General features: G+C 49.0%; 1 protein-coding gene across 2 annotated transcripts in view; it reads right to left on the reverse strand.

Moving 5' to 3' along the window:
* The window catches only part of ANXA6 (annexin A6), a 57,921-nt gene that overhangs the window by 22,417 nt on the left and 22,104 nt on the right, over nt 1-13,400 (reverse strand). For both annotated transcript variants that reach the window (XM_066341413.1, XM_066341412.1), the window contains exons 8-15: nt 10,206-10,262; nt 9,407-9,500; nt 8,996-9,091; nt 7,619-7,677; nt 6,341-6,463; nt 3,784-3,842; nt 2,487-2,565; nt 532-613 (exon numbers count right to left, since the gene is read on the reverse strand). In XM_066341413.1, the coding sequence (XP_066197510.1) occupies nt 532-613; nt 2,487-2,565; nt 3,784-3,842; nt 6,341-6,463; nt 7,619-7,677; nt 8,996-9,091; nt 9,407-9,500; nt 10,206-10,262 (649 nt within the window). The remainder of the gene's footprint in view (nt 1-531; nt 614-2,486; nt 2,566-3,783; nt 3,843-6,340; nt 6,464-7,618; nt 7,678-8,995; nt 9,092-9,406; nt 9,501-10,205; nt 10,263-13,400) is intronic.

Consider the following 13,400-nt stretch of genomic DNA (forward strand, 5'->3'; position numbering starts at 1 on the left):
TGGAGAGAGGGCAGTGGGAGCCCAACCCTAGATGCTCTGTCACCTGTCGCCTTTCTGAGGACAGGCCCTCCATCCACCCACAAGGCAGTTCTCCCCCCCTGGACAAACGGAGACCTAGAATGGGGTGGCCACCACGGGGTGTTCCCATCTGAAAACTGGCACTCTTGGATTACATGGCCCACCTCTCTTATTTTATACATGGGGAACTGAGATTCAGACAGGTGAAATGTTTGCCCAAAGGCACACAGTGAGTCGGTGGCAGGGCAAGACCCCCGGCCTCCTGACCCAACCCTCTCTTCTGCACTAGCATATTACTCCTGAGGGGCTGGGGACACCTTGGTCTCTGGGAAGGGACTGTGCCACGTCCCTCACAAACCCTCTCCCTCCCCCCCTCCCTACATTCAGGAGCCAGGAGCCTACTGGGGGGGGGGTAGAGACTCAGGGAACCCAGTTTGATTGGAGTCCCTGCTCTTGCCCCTGTCCAACCCCTGCCAAACCCCAGGGCTGCCCTGCCCCTCTCGGTCCCCTTACCAAGTCCCTTCATTGCTTTCCTTAGCGCTTTGGCATCTGCGTCAGGGTTGAAGTCGTTGGCTGGCCGCACAGTTCCGTTCAGCTGCAAGAAGCAGAAGCGGACTCAGCAGGTGTGTGCAGGCCCCCGGGGGGCCGGGCCAGGAGAGGAGCATGCGAGGGAGGGGAGTCTGTCCCCATGAGCCCAAACCAAGCAGCTTGGGGGGGAGAGGCGGGGTGAAGGCATAGCAGACAGGCCCTTGCCCTAGAGCTGAGAGAGGGAGAGACAGACCCAGGGCAACTGCTGGGCGAGGGAAAAGTGGCTACTCCTGTCCCCGAGTCCGCCCTGTCCTAGCTCCAGCGGGGCCTCCCCAGTCCCTCCGATTCGTGTCCTATTCGTGTCCAGTCCCCAAGGCCATCCCATCTCTTAAAGAGCCACTCTCCCTAAAAAGGCAACAGCAATGTTCTGGGATACAAATTTTATTTTATTTTTTAAAAAGATTTTATTTATTCATTTTAGAGAGAGAGCAGAGAGAGAAGTGGGGGAGGAGCAGGAAGCATCAACTCCCATATGTGCCTTGACCAGGGAAGCCCAGGGTTTCGAACCAGTGACCTCAGCGTTCCAGGTTGACGCTTTATCCACTGTGTCACGACAGGCCAGGCAAGAGTCTCCAAATTTTAGTCACTCCGGAATGACCTTCACTATGTTTTCCATATTTGTATGCACCTTATGCTATTTCTTAATATTCTTACTTAATTCAACCAACCTCTTTTTGGCCTTATTTAAATGCATCCATTTTGAAATACTTTTAAGAATTCTTCAAGGGCAAGGCTTTTATCCATCTTGTTCTTTGACTTATCCTTCAACAGTACCTGACAGAGTAAGCGCTCAAAAAAATATTCACTTAAGGAATGAATGAATGAAATAATTTTAGATCACTATCACAAATAGGAAGTTGGCATCATGTTCCATAAACAGAAAAGAATAACCCATGAAAATGAATATAGTGATACAAACAAAAAACCAGGTGGTCAGATACGCGACAGCGACATCAAAGCTAGATGCCGTCCTTGCCCAGAGCAAAACCTCTGCACTTGCCCCTGGCTCTCTCACTCCCCTCTCTCTCTCTCTGTGGAAAAGGACAATCAGCAAGTGGGGCAGAGATGTGGCACCAAACCGAGACGCTCTTTGACGTCAGCAGGAAGACTGAAGAAATTGAAAAGGAGCAGCCTCCTCACCATGTGAAGTTCAGCGTTATTTAATGCCACGGAAGTGCTCCTTCCCCAAACTAAATTAATGTCATATAGCGTAGGATCCCGTGTAATGACTGTTCTTGCCTTGTAATTTGGGAAACGCTGCCCTAGAACATCAGAGCTCAAGAGCCCTTCAAAGGCACTGAGACCGCCACGTCTAACACCCTCCTCTTAAGGATGGAGACAGGGACTCAGGAGAAGTGGGGACATGCCTAAGGAGGGACGGCAAGCGAGTAGCCAAGGTTCCAAATACTTCTGTGTGGACCAAGTGCCAGCCATCCCTGACACGGTGTGCTCCACGCACGTCTGTGAGACCTTTCGTTCTCAGCCTTTGTGGAGTCTGAGTCTGAGTCTGATCAGGACAACCCTGAATCCACCAGCGTACCCTGGGTGCCCATCTGTTCTTAGCTTTCATGCCTCCAAGCCCAACTGTTGGACCCAGGATGGGATAGGCCCCTCTGTGGAACCAGCCAGGTTAGTAGTTAGTGGGTTAGAACACATCCCAGCGGGTTAGAAGTAAATTCAGGAAGCAGATGCTCCACCAGGGTGCCCACCCCCAATTCATCATCAGTCCAAGGAGAAAAGGAAGCTTCAGATGTTAGAAACAATGTCTCAGGTTGGCCACCAGGGGGCAGCTGGGTGCTAACCAGGACAGCAGAAAGGTGCACGCAGAAGAGTGGAAGCTCGTGGTCAAGAGGTCAAGCAGGAGGTGGGGAGGGTCTAACCTCTACTCGGGCCACTGCACTAAGCTCCCACATCTGATAGGCCACCTGCGCTGCCTCCGGGAAGAACTGGCCAGCAGCACTGGAATGGAGGGGGTTGGGGGGAGGACAGGAGGGAATGTCATCGTAGGCAACACTCCACACATACAACACACAGCACACATCTGTCACGCACGCGCACACACTTTAAGCAACTCCATCTACTTTCCCTCCAGCCTAAGCCTCATCCATTCACCAGAGCCCTCCCTGCACTTCTGAGCCCTGCAATGCTGGCTCTGCCCTACAGTTTTCCTGTCCCTGGCTCCCAAGCAGGACAGCATCTCTCCAATCCTTCCACCTCCCTTTCTTCCTTGTAATCTGAGTGATTCCTACTCAAGTCTCCTGTCTCAAACAAGTCTGTGACCAGCCACGGCCACATCATCTCTACAGCTCCTCCTGCAAAGCACCTGAGCGTATCTGGTCTAAGTGTCTGCTGAACTGAGTCAGCCCCTGGGCACTTACCAAAAGGGTAACGGGTTTCTCATAGCCCTCATTTAACCAGATTCTCAGAAGCCCCAGAAGGGCCTACAGTTCCCTTCCTCACACACAAGTCTGGTCAGTTGTGCTCCAATTTCATCTCTTCAATGGCTCCCACTACCAGGGAGAGACCCCCAGGCCCTGCTCCCTTCTTGGCCTCATCTTTGCTCCCAGCGCTCTACAAAAGTGCAACCTCAGTTATAAAAAAGAACCAGGCTGTGCCCTCCAGTCTCAGGGCCTTTCCTCCATCCCAAACACTCTCCCCCCAGACCCGGTCTTCAGCGCCCCCTCCCCTCCTTCCTCCTTTGATCTCAGCTTCCTTATCGTCAGGAGCTTCCCTGTTGTCTGCACCTGGACGTGCTGCAGGACTGCCCCATACACACCCTGGTCTGTACGCCTTCCTAGACGGCAGGCGTCCCCAGGGGCTTCCCCCGAGGTGCTGTACAAATATGCTGGATAAATGAGCAGGGAGAGCAGACGGCTGTATCTTTGCCATTTAACAGATGATGAAACTGAGAAGCAGCTATGAGGTAGCAGAGCCTGGCCCCTCAGATTCTCTTCCTCATCCACACCCCCAGACTGACTTTCCAAGTTCACAAGAGCAGACACCTCCATGTGCAAGAGACCACATTCATGTCCATACACACAGACGCTCAGACTTTCACGTGCGTGGCCCTCCTGACTCTGAGGAATCCACAGGCTCATCCAATGCATCCTTTAGGATGAGGGCCAGGGCAGTCCTGATCTGCCAACCCCCACTGCCACTCCCTCGGGGCCGACTTACTCATCGTCTCCCCCACACAGTTTCAGCAGAGCCTTCTTGTATTCGCCAGAGGTGTCATTCTGGGGAGAGGGAAAGAAAGGTTACCTCTCACCCAACCCTGAGGTCCTCTCAGACAAGGGGAAAGTTCCAGAGTGCCCCAAATAGAGGAACCATTTATTCATAGCAGCCCTGACCTTCCTCCTGTCTGGAGGTGGCCGAGACCACCCAACAGTGGTGTGCTGATAAGTATTTAACAACTGGCTCTCTAGGGAAAAAAAAGAAAGAAAGCGGATTTGTAGCATTTTGCCAATTACTGTGGTGTAAACACTTCCAATGGACAATTCCAAGCTCCTGATTATGATTTCATAGAATGTGAAATTAAGGAGAGGCTCACTGCTCTGCTGAGCCAGGGATCCGACCACTGCCACCGGATAATCCCAGTCCCACCCTCCCAAGTGAAAATGGTCCGTGTAAATAGGGCTTCATGAACAAAAACATTGGGAAAGGCAAAAAATAAAACCCCCACAAATGTACAGTTGATAGATGTGGCATATTCTATATCACTCTTGGAGCTTTATAACAGATTTACTATATTAAAAAGCCGTGAGAAGTTCTGAGATAAAGAAACTGGCTTCTCCATGCTTATTCTAGTTTTTTCCCAAACATTTTTCCATGGGAACTTTTTGCACATAATGACTATAAAATTCTTCAGAAATACACATTGAGGAACATAATGTGAACTCAGAAAGCTTTATCCAACACACTCCAAAAAAGGAGATAAAACCCAACGTACATTAGTCTCTTGACCAAGTCTCATGCCCTGGGGATGGGGTCCTCATCCTAGACTCAGTGTGCACGCCCTTCAGGACCCAGCCCTGCCTTCCTCTAAACAGGGGCCTCACGCCCCTCACCTCTCACAAGCCCCGACAGACGCTTGCTTCTCTGTTCAACAGTCTTAATGTTGACCGCTCACGAGTTAACTCGTGTTTGCACTTGCATTAGCTATTTCAGTTTTTGAAACTCGGGGTAATATAGAACTGTTGTATTTGTGACTCCTCGCCCTGAGAGTCGAAGTTCGAAAAATAGCACACCCTTCTATATTCTCACGTGGACTCCTTTTCTTCCCACTCCTCCAGATGTGAGACCGCAAAAATCAAAGGTACAGTAAACAAAAACAATCACAGTGTCCAGCCGTCTAAACTTGGACTATCTTCTAACCCAGTCATGGCCAACATACGGCCCGCGTAATGAGTTTATGTGGCCCGCGATTAAACTTTTAATACTCTCCGCTACTTTAAAATCTCAGCTACTCAGGCCCTGGCCAGTTGGCTCAGTGGTAGAGCATCGGCCTGGCGTGCAGGGGTCCCGGGTTCGATTCCTGGCCAGGGCACACAGGAGAAGCGCCCATCTGCTTCCCCACCCCTCCCCCTCTCCTTCCTTTCTGTCTCTCTCTTCCCCTCCCACAGCCAAGGCTCCATTGGAGCAAAGTTTGCCCGGGCGCTGAGGATGGCTCTGTGGCCTCTGCCTCAGGTGCCAGAATGGCTCTGATTGTGGCAGAGCGATGCCCCCTGGTGGGCATGCTGGGTGGATCCCGGTCGGGTGCATGTGGGAGTCTGTCTGACTGCCTCCCCATTTCCAACTTCAGAAAAATACAAAAAAAAAAAAAGTGTGCATTGTAGCATATACAACAGCTGCAGTTGATAACTGAAAACGTGTTCAGGCTGTTTGTAAAACGAAATAATTGTTTTATTTGCGATATAACCCCTTCAAGCTCATTCTATTAATTAAATATTGTTTTGATTGATTGCGATACAGTTTGGATATTTATACGGTATGTGATTATATTTTTATCAAAATATATTTTTAGGCAAATAATCTTGTATATTAAAATTTTTTTCACTCACATTTATTTATAAACAAATTACATAATAGAATTGTTTACTTAAATGAATCGTTCTTACATTTAACATTTCTTAATTTTAATATTTCATCTGGCCCGTGAAATAAGTTTTCTTTCTAATCTGGCCTAGGGGCAAAAACTGTTGGCCATGCCTGTTCCAACGGCTCACAGTTTGAACCTACATATCAAGGATATTGTAAAATCTTTCTTCATTGTGTTCAATCCAACTAGAACGTGTAGTGTGTGTTTCAAAAGGAAAGAGCAGCGAAACCAGGTACCTTTGCAAAACATGTTGCGTACCATTACACGTAGGTGATTGTTATACAGTATACCACACCAAAAAAATTTACTAAAATATACAATATGTATAAAATATAGTATGTAGCAGATATGTACAAAGTTTCATTTAAACTCATTATGTATAAATAAAGTATATTGAAGTTTATTTAGATTATTTCACTTTCATACTCAATTACGAAAAAATAGCCAGTGACATGAGATAACTTCTGCGTTAAATTGCCGATCAACAATGTGTTAAATTCCTTGAATGCGCTGCAAGGCAGGGGCTCCCAGAATTCCCTGGGAACTCCAGCAGTCTAGGACAGTCATTCATTCCCAAGCCCTCAGGTTCAGCAGAAAGCCCTCTGCCCCTCTGCGGAACCCATCAACTCCACTCACCTTGATCATGCTGTAAAGGGACTTCTCATACTTGGTCCGGAATATCTCCCGAATGTCAAGCATGTCCAGCTCACTACGGGAGACCATGATGCGGATCAGGGTGTTGTCCCGAGTCCCCAGGCCCTGGAAAACAAGTGGGTTTAGGCGGCGGGGAACTGAGGGGAGGCGAGAGTACTGACAGCCCCCAGCTTAGTTAAAAAGAACAATTATCCCAATAAAACATGACGATCAGGAACAAAAGACGCAGAACATGGCCATTTCCCCCATGTCTCCTTCTGCTTTTACCTCCATCCGCCCCCTGACAGCATTCCCATCCTTGACTTTCCTTATAATTTTACCTAACTTTATAACTCTAGGCAACATATTGTTTAGGTTTGCACATTTTGGATCTTTGTAACTATGCCACTAGTATTTTTTTTCTGCTACTCCTGATGGGCACGGGGCTGTTTCTAGTGTTTTCCTAATACGGAGATGGCCATTATGAACACATGCACACAGGGTCACTCTCTCCAGGCCGAGCTGCCCGCTTGACTCTGGCACTGAAGACACGGGGTAGGCTACCATCCACTGCCCTTGCAGGATGGCTGTGCAGGGGCCTTGGGCTTATGGCCTCTGGCAACAAATGCCTGTGTTCATCTACCCTGCATGCTACGGGAGTATCACCGGTTTCTGTGTGTTGTGTGTATAAAACACTGGAAGCAGTGCTGGCAGTACACCCTGAGCAACCTCGCTGGGTCACAAACGAGCATCATGACTCTAAACCAGCGGTTCTCAACCTGTGGGTTGCGACCCCGGGAGGGGGGGGTTGAACGACCAAAACACAGGGGTCGCCTAAAACACAGGGCTTTAGGCGACCCCTGTGTTTTGGTCATTCGACCCCCCCCACCCCGGGGTCGCGACCCACAGGTTGAGAACCGCTGCTCTAAACAGACAATGCTGAAGTACTTTCTATGTAAACATTCTCATTAATTCATATTTTTTTAAAAGTGTGGCCTTCCAACCCATCTGGCTGGCTGGCTGGGGTGCAGGCCGTCACTGTGCCTGTTGATCAGTCACAAGGTCAGGGCAGGGGCCGGGTGGAAAGGTGTGTGATCGGGCAGCACCCGAGGCTCTGGAGCTCGCCTGGGAAAGTGCCCGCACTAGGCCCTGTGGCCCGGCCTTGAAGGCTCCCTTGGGCCAGTGGACCGTAAGGACTTGCCCAAGCATCTCAATAGTCCTGGCAGGGTGGGCAGAGACTACCCCTCCCCCAGCCTCATTCACATCAAACCCATCACGCACCTTCATGGCCTTGAAGAGCCTTTCAGCAAAATACTCAGAGGTGCTCCGGACACACTTCACTGAGGAGAAGGAAGAGGGAGTTATTCTGCTGGCCTCAGAGGGACGAGGGGGTGACCTGACCCCTACTCCATTTCCATTCCTGAGGGGGGGGCACCAAATTCAAACCCAGGAAGAACCCTGGCTCCTGACAACCTGCAGCCCCAGAGCGTGCCAGGCCTGCCTGCTTTTATGGCAAACCCCGGATAAAGAAATCAGGAAATGGGCCTGTGGTGATGTGGGTCATACATTACAAAGACCCCCTTCTGTCTCAAGTCTCTAGTCCTTTGGGGTTCCCAGGGAACGGGTGGGTAGCAGCATCTGGCTGGAGCTGGGAAAACTGTTTCTTTAGATTCAGCTAAAGCCAGAAAGATGCTGACCACCGGAGCCTGTGGGCGGAGCTGCAAGAACGTGACAACTGGAAATAGGGCTGGCAAGTGACAGCTGCGGGTCGGAAGATGCAGCCTCAGTCGCAGCCCTCTCCAAGAAACACACCTCCTACAACCCAGGTGCGGATAGGCTGGCTCTTGGAATGTCTGCATGGCAAGGGCCTCTGGGTCAGGCATCTGCCTTCCTGCCCCCATTTATCAGATGAAGAAACCGAGGCCCAGCAAGGATAAGAGACTTGCTCTAAGTTGACAGCACATTTGGGAGAAGCCCTAGGCTTGAACCTTGACTCTACCATTGACTAGTCACCACATGTCATCTGTCAACACCCAGAGTACCTCCAAGTCATTATAAAATGACCTCTTGGCAAGTGACGCAGCCTCAGTGAGACGTGGCTTTCCTATCCGTGATATGGAGATAATGACGGTGCCCACTCCTGGGTCTGCTTTGGAGTTGATGCTTCCAGCTCCTCCCCCCTTCTCTCTGTCTATCCTCTCTCTCTCTCTCTCTCTCTCCTATCCTCTCTCTCTCTCTCTCTCTCTCTCTCTGTCTCTCCCTCTCCTCTCTAAAAAAAATAAAAAAATAAAAAAATAAAGAACAGTAAAAAAATAAATAAATAAAGGTAAAAGCCTCAGCCCAGCGCCTGGTTCAGTGCATGCCCCACAAAACCCGCTGTCCTGGCCATTACTTCCCGAGTGCTGGCCGGTGCTCTTCCCTCATCCTGCCACACACGCTGAGGAATGGGCAGGAGGATGTCAGTGCCCGAGGCTCGACTGCCTGCCTCCCTGGCCTCAGCCATGCGCTCTGGCCAAACCCTTGGACCTCACTGACTGTCTGCTTCTCACCTTTCCATCTCCACACCACAGAATTCCCCCTTTTCATTCTCAGCCGCCCCTCGTTCCTGGGCCAGAACCCCACTCCCCCAGAGCCCCAGAATGCAACCTTAGGACATACCCACAGCCAGCATCAGCTTCTCGAAGTCCCCGGAGAGCTCCCCTCGGATGCTGGCTTCGATGGGCTTCCCCGTGGTCTTCAGATACTCATCAAACACTGAGTGAGACAGAGAATCAGGGATGTTAAGAATGTCCTCATGGCACCGAGACTAAACAGGGGCGTCAGGAGGAGGGCACAGTGGCCAGGATGGGAATGCCAACACGAAGGCAGGGCTAGTACTTTGGGAGGCAGCAGAGAGGTTGCGCCCATCACCAGCTGAAGGACCACCCAGACCACTGTCTAATAAAACCAGCACTAGTGTTTGGGTTGCTGATGAAGTAGCTACCATGATCTATTAGCAGGAAAGGACAACAGAACAAAATTCTTGGGCACAACCCCAAGGGGGCAGCTGTAATCTTTCCTGGAGCTTACCCAACCGAAGGTGCTGCTTGCTGCGGTTTCCCAAAATGTAAATAAACTGGGCCTCATCTGTTCCCCATTTCAGTTCCCCTGCCTCGTACAGGTCCTGCAGGGGAAGAGGGTGGGCTTGATGAAAGAGGAAACCTCAGCAGACAGGATGCACTGGCCAAGCCACTCAGAACTGATGGTGAATCTCTGAACGTACCAGTAACTGGTAGCCTCAGGACCTTTGCATATACCACATACCTTTTGCCCCCTTTTTTCTGGGAAAACTCTTACTTTGATCTACTATGTATTACAATGATTTCTTTGTATGCCTGTCTCTCCACTATGACACGGACTCCTCCAGGACAGGGAATGTGTTTTAGTATTTTGTACACTTGCCCCTGCAGTGTTACTGGCACACAGTGGAGCTCAAAACACCTGGAATGTACAGTATATATCCAGGGAGGTGTTGTTCATGTGATTAATATAAGCCTGTCTTGCCCAGTACTGTCTCTGTTCATTAGCAATTCATTCCCCAGTGCTGGGCAGAGTGGCGGACATGCAGTAGGTGTTCAACAAGTATCAATTAACTAAATCACTGAAAAATGATGAAAACTCCCAAAATACATATTACCAATTTTATACCTGTTGTATACCTTTGAAAGATCAAAGAAGCCCTTTCTTTAAGAAAGCACAATATAAAGGATGACTGTGACTCAGTCATTATTGGTATTTAATGCAAATGACTTTGCCTCCAGGGCTCCCCTGGGTCCCCAAACTTCCCCCTCCCTCAGGGCTCCCTGGCTGTGTCTCGGGGAGTGTTTACCTGGACATCCTGCTGCACCAAGTCCTCGCTCACTACATCATCCTCCTCCCTGGTTCCCTGGGCAGAGAGACAAGGGACATGTGGTTCAAATACCCGAGCCGGAGAAGGCCCGGATGCCAGTGGTGGCGATAGGGAACACTGGGAAAACCGTGGTGGCCCTTCAGTGTCCCGGAGCAGTGACTCATAGCAGCCGCTGAATCAAGACCGCAACATCTATTTTGTGGGGAATCACAGTCCTTCCCACTGGCTTTTCCATTCATCCTTGGAGCCGGGACCAATGTCTTTCCAGGTGTCCCCATCCCAGAACATCTCTGAGGACAGGGTCCCTGCCACAAGTACTGCTATGGCCCATAATGCCACCAACAATATCACAAAAGCATACACGTGTGCATTCTAGTATGGGCTCCCATACCTTAACCCCAATAATTCACCAATTACGATCTGAGAACAGAACCTCAGATCTAAGCTCCCAAGCTATGAAGGCACAAAATGCAACTGGTATTCATTACTCCTCCCAGGCCCTCTGCCCCATCTGACAGAGGAGGACACTTGCAGGGGACAAAGGACAGTCTACTATGCTCATCGGTTATGTGGGCAGAGGTCAAGCCTGTGCTTATTTCCTCTTCCACCAGCTTGTGCATTTCAGAACCTCAACCCCACTGCTCTCTCTGGATTAAGCTGCAGGCTTATACTCGAGTTTGTGCCCTGTCATCACCCAGATGGCATCAGTTGTTGAGAAAGCAACATCCTGGACTCTAAGAGACATGACCTCTCTAGAACACGCCGTTTGAAAATGGGGGCAAAGAGCTCTTTGAGCCTCTTACTATCCAGGCAGAGGCAGCAGCAACCCCATAGCTGGATTATCAGGCTACTAATTGAGGAAGGAAAGACCAGGAGAAAGGCTCCAGGAACATGGACTCTCTCACTGGAGCCTATAAATGCTAATGAGCCTCGACTGCCAACGAGACTAAAGCACAATACATGACATTGCCATAGAGACTTATCAACTGCAAACCTCTACCTGAGCGTGCCAAAGGGGCAGAACCCGGGGTACAGAGTCACCGACCAGGAAGAGGGAGAGAAAAGAAAAAGCAAGAAGATAACCTCTCAAAATCAAGAATAATCTGCAGACTTTATAACCTATCCCATTTTATTATATTTGTTCGTCTGTTTCTCTTATCTTCATTCTTGATACTTTTTTTCCTCCTCCAATTTGGCTGATTAACTCTCTGCTGGTCTTACTCTCTCCTCTCCTTGAACTACACTACCCATAAGTGTTACATCTCCCATTATCTTTTCTCTCCTCTTCCTTTCTCTCTATGAGGGTTGCACTCCAAAACTCTTAACTCTCTCTCTCTCTCTCTCCTTTCTTTTTTCTTCTTTTAGTGGTTCCCTCTTTTTTTCTCTCTCTCTCTTTCCTTTCTCCCTCTATATTAGTTTCTTCCTTTCTCCTTTACATCTCCTCTCATTCAAACCTCTCATTACAAACAAATTATCTTATCTGGGACTCAAACTTAAGTTTGTGGCATTTTGGGGGGTTTTTACTTCACCTTTTTAACTCACTAGCAGTGCTCCCATCCCTGGCTCTCCATTTTATCTAGTTCTTGTTCCACTAAATACAATAGTAATTTTTTAATTTGTCCCCCCATTTTTCTGTTTTCCTCTTATTCCTCTCATCATAACTCTTAGACAACCAACACCTAAAAGCAAATCATTTTATTCTTTTTTTTTTTTTCTTTGTATTTTTCTGAAGCTGGAAACGGGGAGAGACAGTCAGACAGACTCCCGCATGCGCCCGACCGGGATCCACCCGGCACGCCCACCAGGGGCGACGCTCTGCCCACCAGGGGGCGATGCTCTGCCCCTCCGGGGCGTCACTCTGCCGCGACCAGAGCCACTCCAGCGCCTGGGGCAGAGGCCAAGGAGCCATCCCCAGCGCCCGGGCCATCCTTGCTCCAACGGAGCCTTGGCTGCGGGAGGGGAAGAGAGAGACAGAGAGGAAGGAGGGGGTGGGGGTGGAGAAGCAAATGGGCGCTTCTCCTATGTGCCCTGGCCGGGAATCGAACCCGGGTCCCCTGCACGCCAGGCTGACGCTCTACCGCTGAGCCAACCGGCCAGGGCTCATTTTATTCTTGACCCAAATTTTTTCCTTATTTGCTTTTTGTGGGTCCATACCCCCTTTCTTTTTCTTTTTCTTTCTTTTTTTTGCCCCTTTATTACTTTTCCTCAATTCAGGCCCTCCATCACAGGCATTGTTTGTTATAATTCACAGTTCACCACAAGATTTTCTCAAGAAAGAGGGGAGAGGAGAGGAGAGAAAAAAAGGAGGGGGGGAATAATTTCCTTTTTTTAAAATTTTTATTTTATTTTATTTTTCTTTATTTCATTATTAATTTTTTTTTAAAAAACTCTTCGATTTTTTATTTTTTTTTAACTTTTTATTCTTTATTAAATCTCATTAATACTATCAACAAAACCACCCTCAGATGCCATTAAGGAAGAGAAAATCGAATATCATGGATACAAAAGAAAGAGAGGTAATACAGCTAGATGAGGAAAAATCTATGGAGAAAAAATTTAATATATTGGAAACCTTGGAGCTAAATGACAGAGAATTCAAGATAGAAATTCTAGAAAATGGGGGCAAAGGTTACCCCTTCCCATTCCTGAAGTTTCTTTTAATCATCAGATGTTTAATATAGGGTGTAGATTGGCATGAAAGTGACAGGAAGAGAACAGAAAATGGGAGGAGGGAGGGACAGAAACAAAGAGGTGACTGAATTTTTTTTTTTTTTTTTTGTGGCAGAGACAGAGAGAGTCAGAGGAGGGACAGATAGGGACAGACAGACAGGAACGGAGAGAGATGAGAAACATCAATTCTTCGATGCGGCTCCTTAGTTGTTCATCGATTGATTTCTCATATGTGCCCTGACCGGGGGGCTACAGCAGAGTGAGTGACCCCTTGCTCAAGCCAGCGACCTTGGGCTCAAGCTGGTGAACCTTGCTCAAACCAGATGAGCCCGCGCTCAAGCTGGTGACCTTGGGGTCTCGAACTTCGTGTCCCAGTTGGACACCCTATCCACTGTGCCGCCTGGTCAGGTGAGGTAACTGAATTTTTTTTTTTTTTTTTTTGTATTTTTCTGAAGCTGGAAACGGGGAGAGACAGTCAGACAGACTCCCGCATGCGCCCGACCG

This window comes from Saccopteryx leptura, chromosome 6 (assembly GCF_036850995.1).
Source record: "Saccopteryx leptura isolate mSacLep1 chromosome 6, mSacLep1_pri_phased_curated, whole genome shotgun sequence".
Classification (NCBI taxonomy): Eukaryota; Metazoa; Chordata; class Mammalia; order Chiroptera; family Emballonuridae; genus Saccopteryx; species Saccopteryx leptura.